We start from the raw sequence: 22193 nt of genomic DNA on the forward strand, positions 1-22193 counted from the left end.
GCTGCTACATGGAGTGAAAAACACAGTTGCCAGTTTTACTGAAATAAATGTAGAGGGAAAAATACTGTTTATTTTTATTTTTTGCCAATATCAACTAGTGGGACAGGGTTTGGGGCAATAAATAATAAAATACAGCTATTGGGCCTATTTACCACGATTCTGCAGATAATGCAAGCTCAACCTGCAATTTCATAAAAAGAAGCAGGGAATTGCCATTTTTGTCTGCTCTTTTGCAACTACAAGCCACCTGTTTACAGTATTTATTCAAATGGGACAGCAATAAATGAAGATGTTGAGGCATTAAGGTTAAGTAATATGCAGTTAACTCGAACAATTTGAATATTGTGCAGAAGTTCATTTATTTCACTAATGCAACTTAAAATGTGAAACTAATATATGAGATATACTCCTTACATGCAAAGCAAGATAGTTCAAGCCGTGATTTTTCATAATTGTGATGATTATGGCTTACAGCTCACGAAAACCCCAAATCCACAATCTCTGAAAATTAGAATATTGTGAAAAGGTGTTATATTCTAGGCTCAAAATGTCCCACTCTTGCCATCATTGACACCCTCCATAAGGAGGGAAAGCATCAAAAGGTAATTGCAAAAGAAGTTGGATGTATCAAAGAAAGTTATGTGGAAGGGAAAGGTGTGGAAGAAATAGGTGCACAAGCAGCAGGATGACCGCAGCTTGGAGAGGATTGACAGGAAAAGGCCATTCAAAAGTGTTGGGGACTTTCACAAGGAGTGGACTGAGGCTGGAGTCGGTGAATCAAGAGCCACCAAACACAGACTGATCCTGGACCTCTTGTCAAGCCACTCCTGAATAACACACCATCAGAAGCGTCTTACCTGGGCTAAAGAAAATGTTGCGTCTCGTTTGGAAACCAAAGATCCAGAGTATAGAGGAAGAATGGAAAGACACACACACTGCAAGATGCTTGAAGTGCAGTGTGAAGTTTCCACAGTCTGTGTTGATTTGGGGAGCCATGTCATCTGCTGGTGTTGGTCCACTGTGCTTCATTAGGTCCAGGGTCAACACAGCCGTCTACCAGGAGATTTTGGAGCACTTCATGTTTGGACGAGCTCTATGGGGATGCTGACTTAATTTTCCAGCAGAACTTGGCACCTTCCCACACTGCCAAAAGCACCAAAACCTGGTTCAATGACGTGGGATTACTGTGCTTGATTTGCCAGCAAACTCGTCTGAACTTTGCCAAAGATGAGACATGAAACCGAACAATGCAGAAGAGCTGAAGGCCGCTATTGAAGCATTCTGGTCTTCCATAACACCTCAGCAGTGCTACAGGCTGATAGCTTCCATGTCACGCCGCATTGAGACAGTAATTGCTGCTCCAACCCAAGTACTGAGTACATATGCATGCTTATACTTTTCAGAGGTCCGATATTGTTCTATGTACAATCCTTGTTTTATTGATTGCATGTAATAATTAAATTTTCTGAGATTGTGGATTTTGGGTTTTCATGAGCTGTGAGCCATAATCATCACAATTATGACCAATCACGACTTGAACCATCTTGTTTTGCATCTCATATATTAGTTTCAGCTTTTAAGTTGCATTAGTGAATTAAATGAACTTTTGCACAATATTCAAATTTTTCGAGTTTCACCTGTACAAGCCATTAATACATATAAAGAAAAGTTGAATCTCATGGTCGTTTTTTCGGCATGAAAAAAAATTACATTTTCAGCATGTCCAAAAAACAACGTTTTTCCAACTTCATCGTTAAAAACGATGTTGCCCACACACCATCGTTTTTGAAAAATTATGAACAAAGCGTGGTGACGTACAACACGTACGACGGCACTCTGAAGGGAAAGTTCTATTCGCCTTTTGGGCTGCTTTTAGCTGATTCCTTGTTGGTAAAAAAACGATTTGCGCTTTTTTGTCTGTTACAGCGTGATGAATGTGCTTATTACTCCATTATGAATGGTAGTTTTACCAGAATGAGCGCTCCCGTCTCACAACTCTCTTCTGGGCATGCGCCGGTTTTTAAAAAACGACATTAAAAAATGCAGCATGTTCGATTTTTTTTTTTTGCGTTTTTCAGAAGCCGAAAAACAATGATTTTAAATGACGTTTTTAAAAATGTCATTTTTTTTCATGCCAAAAAACGACCGTGTGTACGCGGCATCAAAATTTGACAGTGATTGTTTCCTTTAGTTTAGATTTGAAGATATCTATCTATCCCATGTTTTTTTGTCTTAGCCACTGACAGGTCCTGTTATAATTTTAGCAGATCTGGTATGCACAGTCTATAGTTTTTTTATTAAAATTTGTTATCCACAGTGTTCTCATTTGGCAGTTTAAAGAATATGGTACTTTTGAACCCTGAAGCTTTTACAAAAACAAAACAAATAGTTGGGACTCATATGTTCAGTTGTTTCATCTTCTTTTCATAAACTCTTCAGAATACAAAAGAAAATATTACTAGTTGCACCAGTATCACACACAAGATGTGACTCAACAGAATATGATATTGGGAAACTCAAGTGAAGTGGGCAAAGCTTTCCCTTGTGTCTTCTCTTTTTATATCATGTTGAAGGAAATTCATTTTTCTCTATTACAGGTGAAGCAAATGACAAAGATGTTCAAGTTGTGGAGTTACCAATTGTTGACAGTCTCCATCCAAGGCCTCCTTACCTGCCACTTGGCGTACCGGAAGACCTTGCAGATCGATTGATGCGTTTACATGGCGACCCAGCTGTTTGGTGGGTTTCGCAGTTTGTCAAGTATTTGATCAGACCTCAGCCTTGGCTGGAAAAGGAAATTGAAGATGCCACAAAAAAACTGGGATTTAAGCATCCAGTTATTGGGTAAGCAAATGAAGCACAGACAATTTTCTGATATAAAAACATTGTTTAGGGCACTACTGAAATAATTATTCAACCATCGCGTTACTAAAATAAACAAGTGTATTGTTGCTCTTTTAATCCACCGTTTGTTCATATCTGTGAGAAGCTAAATTCTTGTGTTTTCCTATTTTTCCTCTATGACTCAGTCAAAGTACATGCTGGATATTCAAGAACCAATTCTGAAACCGACCTCAGTGCCATTTATAGCTGGAATAGCCCAATTCATTTTGACATAAGTTTGCTTCTTGTGCCATTTTTTTTTATCTTTGTTTGATTTTATAATTCACAAACACTTTTATGCTTTTAAGTTTAGAAATGTGTGCTACAATTAGCATCTTCTTTTGCTACTTATACAGCTCAGTGACCGCGGGACTCGTGGACCCGATCGCCGCTGGAGTCCCGCGATCGGTCCCCGGAGCTGAAGAACAGGGAGAGCTGTGTGTAAACACGGCTTCCCCGTTCTTCACTGTGGCGGCGTCATCGATCGTGTGATCCCTTTTTATAGGGAGACCCAATCGATGATGTCACACCTACAGCCACACCCCCCTACAGTTGTAAACACACTTGAGGTCACACATAACCCCATCAGCGACCCCTGTGGTTAACTTTCAAACTACAATTGTAATTTTCACAATAAACAATGCATTTTAAATGCATTTTTTGCTGTGAAAATGACAATGGTCCCAAAAATTTGTCAAAATTGTCCGAAGTGTCCGCCATAATGTCGCAGTCACGAAAAAAATCGTTGATCACCGCCATTAGTAGTAAAAAAAAATAATAAAAATGCAATAAAACTATCCCCTATTTTGTAAACGCTATAAATTTTGCGCAAACCAACCGATAAACGCTTATTGCAATTTTTTTTACCAAAAATAGGTAGAAGAATACGTATCGGCCTAAACTGAGGAAAAAAATTGTTTTTTTATATATTTTTGGGGGATATTTATTTTAGCAAAAAGTAAAAAATATTGCATTTTTTCAAAATTGGCGCTCTATTTTTGTTTATAGCGCAAAAAATAAAAACCGCAGAGGTGATCAAATACCACCAAAATAAAGCTCTATTTGTGGAAAAAAAAGGACGCCAATTTTGTTTGGGAGCCACGTCACACGGCCACGCAATTGTCAGTTAAAACGGCGCAGTGCCGAATCGCAAAAAAGGGGCAAGGTCCTTTAGCTGCATTTTGGTACGGGTCTTAAGTGGTTAATGAATCTTACTTTAATCTTACACTGATCACCCCTGCTGTCTCTGCATACCTGCACTCGGTATACCTTACAGATGCAGATATTTAGTTATGCTCACTCAATTTATCTATAGAGGCCAAACGCCAATATTGAAACTTGTATCGTCCCAGAAAGATCCACCTATAACACTCCTATATTTCATTAAACTATTAAAGTGGTAAAGGCCCTTTTTACTTGTATCTACAGGTAAGCTTACAATCGGGGTTACATGTAGGTACAATGAATACCTCCTAAACATACACTGTTTAGGAGATATGCATATCGGCACTAGCCGATGATGTCGCCTACGCATGCACAGTGATGCTCTGCATTCCAGGACATATAGAATGCAGAGCACCGTGCTGCAGCTGGGGCTCCCACCCGCATGCGCGGAGTGATGTCATCGTGGCTTCACCCATTACAAAAGCTGGAACTTGTGAATCTGAAACAAAGACCAGGTGAATATGGAGCACAGGGGAGCCATGACAGCACTGTGCTGGAGTGCTCCGTTTGCATTGCACACTATGGCATAATGCTGCAGGGGACCCCAATTTTTTCTTTGTTTGCAGGCAGTTTACTACTGCTTTAAAAATATTTGTATTCAGATCAAGAAATGCATATCCATTAACAGAATTAAATGCTTTTTCTATAACCATTGTACAGTATATACAGCTGAGCTCGTAAGTTTACAGAATTTATGATTTATTGGTCATTTTTCACAGAATATGAATAACAAAAAAATTATTTGACTCATGTTTAGTGTTTGGCTGAAACCATTTATTATCAATCATCTGTGTTTACTATTTTTAAATCAAAACAGAAACTACCCAAATTACCCTGATCAAAAGTTTACACACCCTAGTTAATAGCGTGTATTGCCCCCTTTTAACATCAATGACAGCTTGAAGTCTTTTGTGGTATTTGTGGATGAGGCTCTTTATCTTTTCAGATGGTAAAGCTGCCTATTCCTCTTGGCGAAAAAAGCCTCCAGTTCCTAAATTTTTGGGCTGTCTTGCATGAACTGCATGTTTCAGATCTCCCCAGAGTGGCTTAATGATATTGAGGTCAGGAGACTGAGTTGGTCACTCCAGAACATTCACTTTATTCTGCTCTAGCCAATGACAGGTCCACTTGGCCTTTTTTGGATCATTGTCATGTTGGTATGTCCCATGCGCTGCCTCCCGGCTGATGAATGTAAATGTTCCTCCAGTATTTTTTAATAACACACTCATCTTGCCATCAATTTTGACCAAATTTCCTGTGCCTTTTGTAGCTCGCACATGCCCAAAACATCAGCGATCCACCTCAGTGTATCACAGTAGGAGTGGTGTACCTTTCATTATAGGGCTTGTTGACTTCTCTCCAAATGTAGTGTTTATGGTTGTTGCCAAAAAGCTAAATTTTGGTCTCATCACTCCAAATTACTTTTGCCAGAAGGTTTGAGGCTTGTCTCTGTGCTGTTTGGTGTATTGTAAGCGGGATTCTTTGTGGCATTTGCGTACTAATGGCTTTCTTCTGGCCATTGGACCATGCAGCCTATCTTTCTTCAAGTGCCTCTTTATTGTACATCTTGAAAGCCACACCACATGTTTTCAGAGTCCTGTATTTCATCTGAACTTATTTGTGGGTTTTTCTTTGCATCCTGAACAATTTTCCTGGCAGTTGTGGCTGAAATTTTAGTTGGTCTACCTGACCTTAGTTTAGTTTCAACAGAACCCCTCATTTTCCACTTCCTTTTTATATCCCTTTCCTGTTTTTATACAATTCAACTACCTTTTCCCGCAGATCCTTTGACAATTCTTTTGCTTTACACATGATTCGGAATCCAGAAATGTCAGTGCAGCACTTGATGAAAGATGCAAGGGTCTGTCGGGAGTCCAGAAACTCATTGACCTTTTATACGCACACACTAATTACAAGCAAACAGATCGCAGGTGAGGGTGGTTACCTTTAATAGCCATTCAAACCCCTTTGAGTCAACCTGTGTGCATGTTATCAGGCCAAAATTACCAGGGTATGGAAACTTTTGATGAGGGTCATTTGGGTAGTTTCTATTGTGCTTATGATTTAAAAAGAGTAAACACAGTTGATTGATAATAAATGGCTTCAGCCAAACACTGAACATGAGTCATATTTTTTTCGCCGTAAAATGGCCAAGAAATCGTATATTCTGCCAGGGTATTTAAACTTTTTAGCACAACTGTATATTAAGTTTTTTAATTTTTTTTTAAGTGGTCTTTGGCGAATCTTCCCCTGATGCTTGCATCCTCATTAACCACATCAATACTGGGCACTTTCGCCCCCTTCCTTCCCAGACCAATTTTCAGCTTTCAGCGCTCTCGCATTTTCAATGACAATTGCGCGGTCATGCTACACTGTACCCAAATAATTTTTTTTATCATTTTGTTCACACAAATAGAGCTTTCTTTTGGTGGTTTTTATTCACGACTTCGTTTTTTATTCTTTGCGATCATAAGCGAAAAAAGAGCGGAAATGTTGAAAAAAATTATATTTTCGTCTTTCTATTTTTTAAAAAATCCAATAAAATCAAATTTTGTCATAAATTTAAGCCAACATTTATTTTACTACATGTTTTTGGTAAAACAAAAAAAAATCTGTTAAGTGTATAACAATTGGTTTGTGTGATCACAGACATATGTACGCAAATGATCATGTACAGATGTTCGCAGGTGATCACGGACATGTGTGCAAATGATCATTTTACTGTTACATATGTGGGGGGCAGGTGTTTTTACTATGTGGGGACATGTGTGTTTATGTTCTGTGTTTTACACTGTGTGGGACACTAGGCTGGTGATCAGTGAGTAAAAATCTGAAAAAAATGGCTCATACTCACTGATCACCAGCCAGCTGCAGCGATCACCCTCCTCTCCTCACCGACGACTTCTGTGTGAGGAGAGCCGATCACCTAGCAACCGGCTCTTTGTTTACATCACATGACGGCTGTGATTGGACACGGCCATCATGTGATCAGGAAGGCCAATCACAGAGCCCTCCTGCCGATCTATGATGCGCCGTGTCTGGGTGACACGAGTGCATCGGGATCGTGCCGCTGCGCGGGAATGCGCTGACGCGTGATCCCCCTCCTTCTGAGGGACGTTCCTGAACGTCCACTCAGAAGGAGAGAGCACCCACCCGGCTGTATATGTGCAGTGGCCGGGTAGGAAGAAGTTAAGCAGAATCCTTGTGTATTTAACATTATGATGATGATCTTTCTGTTTCGAGAGTAACCTGAAAACCCTGAGTGTTTCTTGAAGATTTCTTTTATCATTTCCTGTTCTTGTGTTGAATTCACTGGCTTTGCCAGTCCTGGACTGATTAGCAGTTGTTTAAAGTCCACGTCACTTGTAGATAATATTCCTTATGCCGCGTACACACGATCATTTTTCGGCATGTAAAAAACAACGTTTTTAATTTTTTTTATTTAAAACGATCGTGTGTGGGCTTCACATTTTTCAGGTTCTGAAAAACGACAAAAAAAATAATTCGAACATGCTGCATTTTTTTAACGACGTTTTATACAATGTCGTTTTTCGGGTTGTAAAAAATGATCGTGTGTGGGCTTAAACAACGTGAAAAACCCACACATGCTCAGAAGCAAGTTATGAGACTGGAGCGCTCGTTCTGGTAAAACTACCATTAGTGATGGAGTAAGCACATTCATCACGCTGTAACAGACTGAAAAGCGCAAATCGTCTTTTACTAACACGAAATCAGCAAAAGCAGCCCCAAGGGTGGCATCATCCACCTGGAACTGTCCCTTTATAGTGCCGTTGTACGTGTTCTACGTCAACGCGCTTTGTTAGAGCATTTTTTTTTAACGATCTTGTGTGGGCAATGTAGTTTTAATAATGAAGTTGGAAAAAAAATAGTTTTTTCTAGAGGCTGAAAAACGTTGTTTCTTACAAGCCGAAAAATGATCGTGTAGAATGCTTTATTTCAGATAATTTGGCAATCATTTTAAATGCCTTGCCATATTTATTGGCAGCCACAGCTTTCGTTCTGAGGACCTTAGAGAGGCTCTGTTGGGGCCCATGCACACAAGGTGTTTGCTCTCCTAAATGCCTTTCCTCCTGGCAACAGCATTTTGGTAGAAAAAAACTCTTGAAACATATAAACAATTCAAGACGTGTTTAGGCTTGTCAAGCTCTTGGGCATTAATTCAGATCATTGGCCATTACAGTGCAGAAAAAATGCTTGATACATTTAAATGTGTCCAAATGTGTCAACCTAACTTTATTGCACGTTTAGACAAGTTTAAACATGTCGAGCATTTTTTTCTACCAAAACGCTGCTGCTCCAAAAAACTTTGACAATTTTTTTTTTTTTCCTGTCTCTAAGCCCTGGCTCACAATGGTGCAGATTTTGAAATTGCGCTACTTCAGAATGCTTTTAAAGCCACTGATGTCTTTGCAACTTCCTTTAACAGAAGTCTATGCAAATCGCAATTAGTAAAAAAGTAATGCAGGAACCTCTGGGGGGGGGTCAGGAAGGAATTTTTCCCCCGGTTGGAGCAAATTGGATCATGCTTTGCTGGGGGGGGGGGGGGTTGCCTTCCTCTGGATCAAATGTGGATATAGGATTGTGTATGATTTTTCTCTTTTTTTTTTTTTCTTTTATTGATTGTATTCGATTTTTTTTCAGCCACTAACTAAACTAATGTAACCTTTCATAATCGCTTTGTTAATTTGCACCTAGAGTTCACGTTAGGAGGACCGATAAAGTTGGGACAGAGGCAGCGTTCCACCCAATTGAAGAATACATGGCACATGTTGAGGAGCACTTTCAGCTTCTCGCTAGAAAGATGCACATAGACAAGAAACGGGTTTACCTGGCAACCGATGATCCAGGACTGCTCCAAGAGGCAAAAACAAAGTAAGTTTCATGGTACAGATTTCATCTATGAAAGTGGATTTCATTTTTCTTTTGTTACTACCTCTGTCATTTAGCAGTAATAGAATCTTTTCATTACAGCAATTTGGAGATGAGCAAAAAGTTTTTATTCTGTACTGTTTCATTCTATGTCTGCATATTTATTCTGTTATTCACACCATGCTTAAGGGCCCATTCACACACTACAATGCACATAAAAGGGCACCTGCAGCATGTGGAAACACACGGGTCACGGCACATAGTGTGAGTGGGACCTTTTGGGCTTGCTCACACCATGTGCAAAGACGTGTGTTTTTCTAGCATAGGCATTTGTTAGAAGATATGAAGAAAACTTTCTGTGTGTCCTGTTCACACTATAATGTCGTTCGCGAATACGGATGGATGTAATTTATGTTCACGCCGAAACCAATGACGTCCTAGCGACGTCATTTGGAGCAATGCACGCTGCGAAATTTAGCCGGCGGCGCACGTGCCTGATTTAAATACTCCACTCCCCCTAGCCGCGGAATTTGAATTCCGCCGGGGGATTTACGATCCGCCGGCGCAACTTTCGAGGCAAGTGCTTTATGAATACAGCACTTGCCTCAAAAACTTGTGCTGGCGGATCGTAAATAAGATAGATTACGCGGATCTAAAGATCCGCTGATCTATCTGAATCTCCCCCACGGTCATATAAGTTTTCTTGTTCAGTGTTTTTTGAAATTTACATAAGTAAAAAAACAAAGAAATATAAACATTGGTACATGGAATACAGTCAGAATCGATGGATTTTTATCTATAAATACATATCAATTTTTTAATTTACAATAATGAGAAAAGAGGGAAAAAATTTTTAATCAATCTATGTACTGTAGACAAGAAAAGACTGGGCTGAGAGCATTTGATCAATTTGTAGGTTTTATAGGTCATGCCTCCAGACCACCCCTCCACCTCAAATGGGTTCAAACTGTGGAAGGATGGGGGCATATTAGCATGGTGTCTACAACGATAACCAGAGGTGAATTATGTGATGTAGAATGTGAGATGGGTTCATAACATTCTTATTGCAGTGTTTGATTGCTATAAACAAACAATCAGGTAAAATCTTACATACTAATTGTAAGTAGTAAATAATGAGATGACCTAAAAAAAAGTAACCCAAAAACATGGGTCGCATAGTAAAAGGATAGAGAAAGAGAGTATAAAAAGGATTAGGAATAAGAGTCCTATGAACTATATTATAAAAATAATGAGCCTCAAATTCGTTCCAACACAAAGTGCATAACTCTAGTAGATTATCTATAAAAAAAAAAAAAAAAATGACTAGAAACCAAGAAAAGACGCTAAGATGGAGAAAGGAGAGAATAGGGAGCGTCTCTCATGGTGGTGGCCCGGCTCCCGATATCAACATGTATCTAGTTGATAAACAATCATGAATCCTAGTAGGGTAACAACAATGACTGGTCATAATCAGAGGAGAAATAATGTTTAACCCAGGGTTGCCAAATCTTGCAAAATGTATTAATATTTTGCATAAATGAGAGCTTTATTCATTCTATGTTTGGCTTCCGCAACTATCAAGGTTTGAGACATCCGAGCCTTAGCTATAGTTTGTTTAGCTGCTGTTATAAGCTGAATAATCAGCTGAAATTGAGTATGGGTTACCGTAGTAGGTTTAAGATTCAGGAGTGCCAAGGCTGGGTCTGGGAGAATAGAAGTTTCCAGAGCTTTAGAGGCAATCATAAAAATATTCTTCCAAAATTCTTGGGCCACCGGGCATTGCCACTTGGTGAAGAACAGCCCCTAAAGCAATTAATTCATTATGTCATTTAATATTTTTTTCAGATATTCACAGTACGAGTTTATTAGCGACAATTCCATATCGTGGTCTGCAGGTCTACACAACCGATACACTGAAAATTCTTTACGAGGGGTCATTCTCGATATCCATTTCTTATCCCAGGCTGACTTTCTTGTGTGTACATTTTCTTCCCAGGTTAGTAGTTTGTTTTACGTAAAGGATACACCATTGCTTGCTATTTGAAAGACTTCAATGATGCTGGACGAAAACAAAATTTTATAAAAGCGAGCTTTAAAATCCTCCTGAATAGATGTACAGTGCATCCGGAAAGTATTCACAGCATTTCACTTTTTCTACATTTTGTTATGTTCCATCCATTCCAAAATGGATTAAATTCATTATTGTATTCTACAAACAATACTCCATGATGACAATGTGAAAGAAGTTTGTTTAAAATATTTGCAAATTCATAAAAAAAAAATCACATGTATGCAAGTATTCACAGCCTTTGCTCCAGAGATATTAAATCGGGTTCAAGTCTGAACTCTGGCTGGGCCACTCAAGGACATTAAGTGTTGTCCTGTATCCACTCCTTTATTATTTTGGCTGTGTGCTTAGGGTCGTTGTCCTGTTGGAAGATGAACCTTTGCTCCAGTCTGAGGTTCAGGGCATTCTGAAGCAGGTAGTAAATCGCTAATTTGCATACCCGACACGGAAAACGCCACCCAGCGGACGCCAAAGTATTGCATCCAAAGGCGTACGAAGACGTACACCTGTCGCATCTAACCCAGAAGCCGTCGTATCTTGTTTTGAGGATTCAAAACAAAGATACGATGCAGGAATTTTGAAATTACGCGGCGTATCAATAGATACGCCAACGTAATTTCTTTGTGGATCTAGCCCAGAATGTCTAAACAAAAATCTAGAAAGAAACACCTAAGCCAAATACTATAAATGAAGTTGCAGTTCAGTAAAATAAGTATTTGATCCCCAAGCAAAACATGACTTAGTTAGAAACCCTTGTTGGCAAGCACAGAGGTAATTACAATTCTTGTAGTTAATGTGTTTCTACTTGTGCCACTTCTTTGTTGCCTTGGAGATATGTTTTGGGTCATTGTCATGCTAGGAGATCCATCGACGACCCATCTTCAGTGTTCTTGGCTGAGGGAAGAAGGTTCTCATCCAAGATTTTACAATACATGGACCCATCCATTGGCCCCTCAGTTCGACAAAGTCAGCCTGTAACTTTAGCAGAGAAACCGCCCCAAGGCATGATGTTTCCAAATCCTTGCTCCACTGTAGGGATGGTATAAGGTTCATAGGTTCATAAGGTTCCACTGTAAGGTTCATAGTCAGCATTTTTCTTCCTCCAAACACTGCGAATCAGGGTCTACAATCTTGTTCCTGACATCCTTTGACAGTTCTTTGGTCTTGCCCACGATGAGAGGTGTATTTTATACACATACAGTAGGTGTTTGTGATATTGTGTTTTTAGCATGACAGCATCGCGCTGATTCTCGGCTACATGGTGCCGAGATCTCGCCGACATCTCGCACTCACTGGAATAGTGACAGCACATTCCAACGTGCACGTCATAGAAGCGACGGGAGATCCGACTTGGATTCCCGCCAATTCTACACGTGTGCGGCGTTTGTTATGAATCCTGAGGGGGAAGTCCCCGCCGGATTTTAAATAAAAATTCGGCATGGGTTCCCCCCTCAGGAGCATACCGGGCCCTTAGGTCTGTTATGGGTTGTAAGGAGAGCCCCCCTACGCCGAAAAAACAGCGTAGGGGGTCCCCCTACAATCCATACCAGACCCGTATCCAAAGCACGCTACCCGGCCGGTCAGGAAAGGAGTGGGGACGAGCGAGCGCCCCCCCCCCCCCCTCCTGAGCCGTACCAGGCTGCATGCCCTCAACATGGGGGGGTTGGGTGCTCTGGGGCAGGGGGGCGCACTGCGGCCCCCCCACCCCAGAGCACCCTGTCCCCATGTTGATGAGGACAGGGCCCCTTCCCGACAACCCTGGCCGTTGGTTGTCGGGGTATGTGGGCGGGAGGCTTATCGGAATCTGGGAGCCCCCTTTAATAAGGGGGCCCCCAGATACCAGCCCCCCACCCTAAGTGAATGGATATGGGGTACATCGTACCCCTACCCATTCACCTGGAGGAAAAGTGGTAAAAACACAAATAAAAAACACAGGGTATTAAAATATTTTATTAGTCTGCTCCGGAGGCTCCCCCTGTCTTCTTTAGCTCTTTTACCAGGGGGAGCTTCTTCTTCCGATTTCCGGGGGTCTTCTCCTGCTCTCCGGGGTCTTCACCGCTCTTCTGTGACGTCTTCTCCGCTCCGGGGGGTCTTCTTCTATGTTCGCCGCTCTCCGCTCTTGACTCGGCGCACCCCGGTTCTTCCTCCCGCTGTCCGGTGCCTTCTCCTTCTTCCGCTGTTCTGTGACGTCTTCTCCTCTTCTTCCGCTGTTCTGTGACGACTTCTACTTCTCCCTTCAGGCCGCTGTGCTGTGACGTCTTCTCTTCTCCCGATGTTGACACGCCGGCTCTTCTCGCTGAAATGGCAGGTGCGCTGCTTTCATCGGACCTATATAGGCCTCACAGTCCCATCATGCTCTGTACCTACCCATGTGATACCTACCCACGTGGGTAGGTATCACATGGGTAGGTACAGAGCATGATGGGACTGTGAGGCCTATATAGGTCCGATGAAAGCAGCGCACCTGCCATTTCAGCGAGAAGAGCCGGCGTGTCAACATCTGGAGAAGTGAAGAAGATGACGTCACAGCCCGGAAGAAGAAGAATACGTCACAGCACGGAAGAAGAAGATAGACGTTCAGCGCTGAAGGAGAAGGCACCGGACAGCTGGAGGAAGAACCAGGGTGCGCCGAGTCAACAGCGGAGAGCGGCGAACATAGAAGGAGACCCCCGGATAGCGGAGAAGACCCGTCGGGATAGCGGAAGAAGAAGCCCCCCCGCCGAAGACAACCCGCCGGGGGTGGGGGCTTTTTTAAAAGCGACCCCCCCGGCGGTGGAAGAGAACCAGACGGCGGCCCCCACCCACTCGAAGACGTCAAAGAAGAAGCTCCCCCTGGTAAAAGAGATGATAAAGAAGACAGGGGGAGCCTCTGGAGCAGAAAAATAAATTATTTTAAAAACCCTTGTGTGGTGTGTTTATTAACTTTGACATTTTTCCTACAGGTGAATGGTTAGGGGTACGATGTACCCCATATCCATTCACTTAGGGTGGGGGGCCGGTATCTGGGGGGCCCCCTTATTAAAGGGGGCTCCCAGATTCCGATAAGCCTCCCGCCCGCATACCCCGACAACCAACGGCCAGGGTTGTCGGGAAGGGGCCCTGTCCTCATCAACATGGGGACAGGGTTCTCTGAGGTGGGGGGGCCGCAGTGCGCCCCCTTGCCCCAGAGCACCCAACCCCCCCATGTTGAGGGCATGCAGCCTGGTACGGCTCAGGAGGGGGGGGGCGCTCGCTCGTCCCCACTCCTTTCCTGGCCGGCCGGGTAGCGTGCTTTGGATACGGGTCTGGTATGGATTGTAGGGGGACCCCCTAAGCCGTTTTTTCGGCGTAGGGGGGGCTCTCCTTACAACCCATAACAGACCTAAGGGCCCGGTATGCTCCTGAGGGGGGAACCCATGCCGGATTTTTATTTAAAATCCGGCGGGGACTTCCCCCTCAGGATTCATAACAAACGCCGCACACGTGTAGAATTGGCGGGAATCCAAGTCGGATCTCCCGTCGCTTCTATGACGGCTTTGTCTCTATCGCGGCAAGCCAGCTCGGCGCTGGCTCCCGCGATGGGGCTCGTAGGTGCTCAATCTTGCCGAGAAAAGGAGCGAGATTGACACAATATCGCGTGCACCTACTGTAAGGAGTTGTCTTTAGGAGCACCTTCTTAAATTGACAGGACTAAGATGTGTACCATATGGGCAGATACTGTGGCCAGTCTGTGGGAGGCAGAATTATTGTTGGTTGGTAGGGGATCAACTACTTATTTTACTCACTGCAACTCGATTTATAACATTTGTACCATGTGTTTTTCTGGATTTTTGGTTGTCATTCTATCTGTCATTTAAAATGCACCCATGATAAAAAATAAAAAAAACCTTTGTTCCTTTGTAAGTGGGCAAATGTACAAAATCTGCACGAGATGAAATAATTTTCCCCACGGTGTATACCGGTGAAACTCGAAGAAATTGGAATATCGTACAAAAGTTTATTTATTTCACTAATGTAAACGGTGAAACTAATATATATGAGCTACTCATTATATGCAAAGCAAGATAGTTCAAGCCGTGATTTGTCATAATTATGATGATTATGGCTTACAGCTCATGAAATCCCCAAATCCACAATCTCAGAAACAGACATAGAACAATATCGGACCTCTGAAAAGTATAAGCATACTCCGTACTAGGTTTGGGCCCCTTTTGCAGCAATTACTGCCTCAATGCGGCGTGGTATGGAAGTTATCAATCTGTGGCACTGCCAGGGGCGGATCTAGAGTCTAGTCTTGGGAGGAGCACTGTCAGAAAATACTTTTTTTTTTTTTTGGCCAATTTATCGGGGAAATGGCTGGTGTTGGCACTTCAATCATCCCGACATCATGGTTGTTATGGTGTCAGGATGATTAAATCGCATTATTTCTATTCTTACATTGTATCATAAAATTAAATCATTCAACTCACCATAATGCCGAATCGTTGAGAGCCCTGAGCGTGTCGCCTGCCACAAGATGCAGATTGTCACCTGCCACACGTTGCGGATTGTCACTTGCCACGTCACCTGCCACACGTTGCGGATTGTCACTTGTCACGTCACCTACCACACGTTGCTGATTGTCACTTGCCACGTCACCTGCCACACGTTGCATTGTCTGCCACGTCACTTGCCACACGTTGCTCATTGTGACTTGCCACACGTTGCTCATTGTGACTTGCCACACGTTGCTCATTGTCACTTGCCACACGTTGCTCATTGTCACTTGCCACACGTGGCTCATTGTCACTTGCCACACGTGGCTCATTGTCACTTGCCACACGTGGCTCATTGTCACTTGCCACACGTGGCTCATTGTCACTTGCCACACGTGGCTCATTGTCACTTGCCACACGTGGCTCATTGTCACTTGCCACACGTGGCTCATTGTCACTTGCCACACGTGGCTCATTGTCACTTGCCACACGTGGCTCATTGTCACTTGCCACACGTGGCTCATTGTCACTTGCCACACGTGGCTCATTGTCACTTGCCACGTCACCTGCCACACGTGGCTCATTGTCACTTTCCTGCTAAGGCGGGGATAGTTCTGTAATTCCTGTGTCCCAGGGTCAAGCAGCAGAGAGATGATGTAATCTCTCTGCTGTCCGTGGCTGCCTGCACACTACACAGTGAGGGCAGAACTGCAGGGATGCAGGGAGGGAACCGGGCGGTGAGAGATGTCTACTCTCTGCTCCCCACGCCCGGTGGCTCGCTGATTTGCCAGCCGCCCGCTCACCTACCAAGCCACACATAACGACCCCAAACACACCTCCAAGATGACCACTGCCTTTGTAAAGAAGCTGAGGGTAAAGGTGGTGGACTGGGCAAGCATGTCCTAAACCCTATTGAGCATCTGTGGGACATCCTCAAACAAAAGGTGGAGGAGCGCAAGGTCTCTAACATCTACCAGCTCCTTGAAATCGTCATGGAGGAGTGGGACAGGACTCCAGTGGCAACCTGTGAAGCTCTGGTAAACTCCATTCCCAAGAGTTAAGGCAGTGCTGGAAAATAATGATGACCACACAAAATATTGACACTTTGGGCCCAATTTGGACATTTTCACTTGGGGATGTATTCACTTTTGTTGCCAGCAGTTTAGACATTGATGACTGTGTGAGTTATTTTGAGGGAACAGCACATTTACACTGTTTATACAATCTGTACAGTCACTACTTTTGTAGCAAAGTGTAATTTCTTCAGTGTTGTAACATGAAAAGATATAATAAAATATTTACAAAAATGTGAGTGGGTTTACTCACTTTTGTAAGATACTGTATAATCCTCAATTGGAGTCTGACTTTAAAGGTGCCATATAAAGAGTAGAAGACTGTATATTAAAAGCATACAATTATACTTAATTGTTTGTACAAAGAGACATTTTTGGAAACCACATAAAAAAAATCCTTATACTTTACACCAAAATGCAGTCTACCAGTGACCCCAAGTTTGTGAGTATATCCCACCTAGCCTCTCAAATACCCACATCTAGATACAGGTAACCCATACATCTAATACCCATATACTGTACGTTGTTTACCCTTGTATATTATTCATTATCAGAGCCCATTTTATGTATATATACAGTGTAAGTATATGTATTCCCAACACATTTTGCTATCCACTTCAGGAGATCAAGGCGATCTAGATCATAATATGTAAATATTACATTTACTTGGCAATCTCAGATTATTCACAATCCATATAAAATGAAAATAATATAGCCCAATATAACCTGGATTTCACATGAAGGACAAAGGCTTCTCCATGCAAGGGCTGTTGAGCGCAAGAGAGCACACCCTCCTCCACACATCCAAACAGCCTCTACAAATTCACAGCAAAGAGGAAAAAGCAGATCTCATTCAAACCATGGGATCACAGGGGCTAAATACACAGGTTTGTGCAGTGTAAAATCAAGTTGAAATTCAAATCAAAATACATTGAACATACTGTGTTTCACCGGGTAACATTACCCATGACCAGATGGACCATATTGTTTGAATTATGTGGCTCTACCCTGAGGAGAATACAATCCCCCAAAAAGTTGGGAAACTGTAAAATCTACAAAAAACATAATGCAATGATTTTCCAATCTCATAAACCTATATTTTATAAACCGTCGGAAACATATCAAATGTTTAAACTGAGAAATATGTACTATTTTAGAAAAAATAAGTAAGTTTGAAATTGATGGCACCAACCAGTCCTCAGGAAGGATGTACTGGAAATGGAGCGAGTACGAAGAAGGGCAACAAAGCTAATAAAGGGTCTGGCGGACAAAGAAAGGTTGCGAGCACTGAACTTGTTCTCCCTGAAGGAGTGACACTTGAAAGGGGATATGTTTCAATTTACAAATACCATACTGGTGACCCCACAATAGGGATAAAACTTTTTTGCGGAAGGGAGTTTAATAAGACACATGGTCACTCATTAACATTAGAAGAAAACAGGGTTTTACCTTAAAGCGGGAGTTCACCCATTTAAAAAAAAAAAAAAATCTCCCCTTAGCTTCCTGCTCGTTCGGTCTAGGGGAATCGGCTATTTATATTAAAATATGTGCAGTACTTACCCGTTTTCGAGCTGCATCTTCTTCCGTCGCTTCCGGGTATGGGTCTTCGGGAGCGGGCGTTCCTTCTTGATTGACATTCTTCCGAGAGGCTTCCGACGGTCGCATCCATCGCGTCACTCGTAGCCGAACGTCGGTGCGGCTCTATACTGCGCCTGCGCACCGACGTTCGGCTTCTTTCGGAAAATCGTGACGCGATGGATGCGACCGTCGGAAGCCTCTCGGAAACCTGTCAATCAAGAAGGAACGCCCATTCCCGAAGCCCATACCCGGAAGCGACGGAGAGGATGCGTCTCGTAAACGGGTAAGTACTGCACATATTTTAAAATAAATAGCCGATTCCCCTAGTAATAACGAGCAGGAATCTAAGGGGGAAAAGTGCCCTCTAAGGGTGAACCCCCGCTTTAAGCTACTTAAAGTGTTCTTTACTGTAAGGAGCGGCAAGGATATGTAATTTCCTTCCACAGGCAGTGGTTTCAGTGGGGATCATCGATAGTTTCAAAAACATATAATCGCAAACATAGGTTGGACTTGATGGAATTAAGGATTCCCTCCTATTTATTGTGTGTGTATATATATATATATATATATATATATATATATATATATATATATATATATATATTAATTGTCTATTCCTATAGTTAGCTAGTCTAATAAAACTCTGATAATATTACTGTTGGTAGCCCACAGAACCTTGTGTATGAACCAACGTACACCTATGGCCATTCGTGCAGCCGAGCCAACCTTCTGCAGTATAACTGCGGCAGCTGGTCAGCAAGAGCAATTTTTATTTTTAGCCATTTGTTTTTTATATATATATATATATATATATATATATATATATATATATATATATATATATATATATATATATATATATATATATATATATATATTGTATATACAATTTCTATTTTTTTAGAAGGGCAAGATTCACGCTTTAAATATCGAGGATTTCTTGGCTGCCCGCCTGAGAGCTTATATAGCTTTAACTACAGCCTTTAAAGATTGGGTGACATTTGGCCCCTATATAAAATTAGGCTCAGAATTTGTTGTCCTTTTCCCTCAATTGTGTTTCCCACGGTTAATTACTGTTACAGCCTATGGGATCGTTTTTATTAATAGAGTTCCCTTTTTTTTCTCGTTTTATCCATTAGCTTCCAACATATATAAAGTCCCATTTCTATCTAGTAGGGCAAGATTCCCTCTTTAACCACTTGCCACCCAGGCCAATTCTGACATTTCTCTCCTACATGAAAAATCATATTTTTTTGCTAGAAAATTACACAGAACCCCCAAAAATTATGGGTTTTTTTTAGCAAAGATCCTAGAGAATACAACTTTTTATCTTGCACGGTATTTTCTATTTTGTGCTTTAAAAAAAAATAATGCAGTAAAGTTGGCCCGATGTTTTTGCATATTGTGAAAGATGAAGTTACGCCGAGTAAATAGATACCTAACATGTCACGCTTCAAAATTGCACACACTCGTGGAATGATGCCAAACTCAGGACTTAAAATCCCCATAGGCAACACTTTAAACTTTTTTTACTAGTTACATGTTTTGAGTTAAAGGTCGTCTAGGGCCAAAATGATTGCTCTTGCACCAACGTTCGCAGCAATACCTCACATGTATGGTTTGAACACCATTTTCATATGTGGGCGGGACTTATGTATGCGTACGCTTCTGTGTGCGAGCACACAGGGACAGGGGCGCTTAAAAAAAATATTTGTTCATTTTACTTTTTTTTTTTGTTAGTTTGACACTTTAAAATCACTTTTATTCCTAGTACAAGAAATGTAAACATCCCTTGTAATAGAAATATGGCTTGACAGGTCCTCTTTACAGTGAGATATGGGGTCAATAAGACCCCACATCTCACCTCTAGGCTGGGAAGCCTGAAATCACAAAAAATATATAAAATTGTTTAAATGCAGAGGCCGGGCGTGACGTCTTATCATCGTGCCCGACCTCCGACGATTATAGAGACTCCGGCGACCATCTGGTCAGCCGGAAATCTTGTAAACATCCGGTGTCGGCGGATCCGTTCTTCGACTCTCCAATTTGCAGTGGTGAGTCCGTAGAAGCACTGGAGGGTGGTGGGAGGGTGGACGTCCCCTCTCGACTCCCATAAGAACGATCAAGTGGCAGAACAGCCGCTATGATCATTATGGTGTAGGGAATCGCTGGCTAAAAAAGCCGATAGCTGCAGGCATCATTCAGATATCCCCACACAAACTTAAGGACGTCATATGACGGCCAGCGGGCGGGAAGTGGTTAAATATAGAGGATTTCTTGGCTGCCCGCCTGAGACTCAGATCGAGATGTGTTTTTTCTCTGTATGTGTATTTAAGCAGTGAGTCAGCACGCCGCCTGTGCCCCAGAATGACATCAGATTGTGTCAAAATGCATCAGGAGGAGGGACGTGTTGACGTCACCGTGCTGTTGCGTTACCAGGATGACTGGTGTTTATGCTAGCCGGCCTGACTTCCTTTTTAGCAATGCTGTTTTATACGCATTTGAAGGTAAGTGCAATACTTTTATTTTAATTTTTTTAATCAGAAAGGTTTTTATTGCTCACATAACATACAGTCAAGAAAAAAGAAAACCATATAATGACATTTTACACCGTGCGTTGCAATATCAAACTATATAGGATTATAAATACGATCACATCAGTATGGCAAGAGATCTTTTCACATACTCACTACACCATCTCTACCAGTTGGACCCGTCTTGCCTACCCCTCTTCCCAATCCGCCATTCGCCCCCCCTCCGGTCAATACTATACCAAGTGTCAAGATAAGTGGCCCAGTCAGCCATCTCTACCCCTACACTCCTCCTAACAGCCTTTCTTGCACTAACTCCAAGGGGCTCAGTCCTGGCGTCTCGAGCCATGGGTCCCAGATCTTAAAGAATTTCCCTGCGTTCCCTCTGTGTTGGTAAATGTATTTTTCCACCAGGAGTGTCCTACCCATGTGTTGCACCCATATCTTGGACGAGGGAGGCTCTCTCGATTTCCAATGTATAAGAATGAGCTTTCTCGCCTGAAACAGTGCCCTGGTAACTGCTACTCTGGTGGTCTCCTCCGCTATCGCCCCCTCAAGAACGCCCAGCAGGCAACACAGTGGGTCCAATGGGACGTTAGTCTGGAACACCGAATTCAGCGTAGCCAGGACCTCCGTCCAGTACCTATGTAGCTTGGGGCAACGCCAGAGTAGGTGAATCAGGTCCCCCTGTGCCGCCCTGCAGCGTCCACAGAGTGAATCCGGAGCCCTGCCCATTCTAAGGAGTCTAGCCGGGGTGAAGTGCACCCTTAACAGGATAAAGAGCTGAGAGACCCTTTGTGAGACGTTCAGCGAGCAAGTGTTTACGGCCAGCGCTTTGCTGGCCGTAAACACAGTTTCACCACAGTTCACCCTCAATGGGCCCCAGGTCCGTCTCCCATTGTTCTGCAATTCTCATGGGGTGCCCCTCCAGAAATGAAGTCAGGAGCATGTTGTAGCACTGCGAGATCATGCCCTTAGTGTCCTGTGCAGAACTCACCACCCGGAAGATTGGCGTGGGGGATTGGACCCAGTCCACAGCCGTTCCCTGCGCCCTCACTGCATGCTGCAATTGCATGTAGTAAAACTGCATGCTATTCGGTAGGTTGAATCTAGTCTTGAGCTCACTAAAAGGAAGCAAGGCCCCCCCCCCCTGAAGACATGTCTAAGGTGAGTAACCCCCAACGACCCCCACCTGCGACCCTGGTCAAGCTTAGCCAGCTCCCCATAGGAGTCATTCTCCCACAGGGGACTGAATTCGGTGAACCCCACCACGTTTTGAAGCTGCCTAACCTTATTCCAAATCTTCTGGACCAAGGCAAATGTGGGCATACGCTTATTAGGTTTCTGAAACCTTCGAGCCTCCAACCCCTCAGGTATTGTGGCCACCCCCGAGCCCCGCAGCATAAGCCTGGCCGCAGAGGACCCGGGCAATGGCCCCAACACCCCTATTAGATGCTGAAGCTGTGCCGCTAGGTAGTACAACCAGGGATTG

The 22193-nt window shown here is 42.9% G+C and overlaps 1 protein-coding gene across 5 annotated transcripts in view; it reads left to right on the plus strand.

Annotated features, from left to right (window-relative positions):
- Nucleotides 1-22193, plus strand: part of FUT8 (fucosyltransferase 8) — a 269165-nt gene that overhangs the window by 242054 nt on the left and 4918 nt on the right. For all 5 annotated transcript variants that reach the window (XM_040333742.1, XM_040333741.1, XM_040333740.1 and 2 more), the window contains 3 exons: nt 2598-2844; nt 8824-9000; nt 10843-10993. In XM_040333742.1, the coding sequence (XP_040189676.1) occupies nt 2598-2844; nt 8824-9000; nt 10843-10993 (575 nt within the window). The remainder of the gene's footprint in view (nt 1-2597; nt 2845-8823; nt 9001-10842; nt 10994-22193) is intronic.

This window comes from Rana temporaria, chromosome 13 (genome assembly GCF_905171775.1).
Source record: "Rana temporaria chromosome 13, aRanTem1.1, whole genome shotgun sequence".
NCBI lineage: Eukaryota > Metazoa > Chordata > Amphibia > Anura > Ranidae > Rana > Rana temporaria.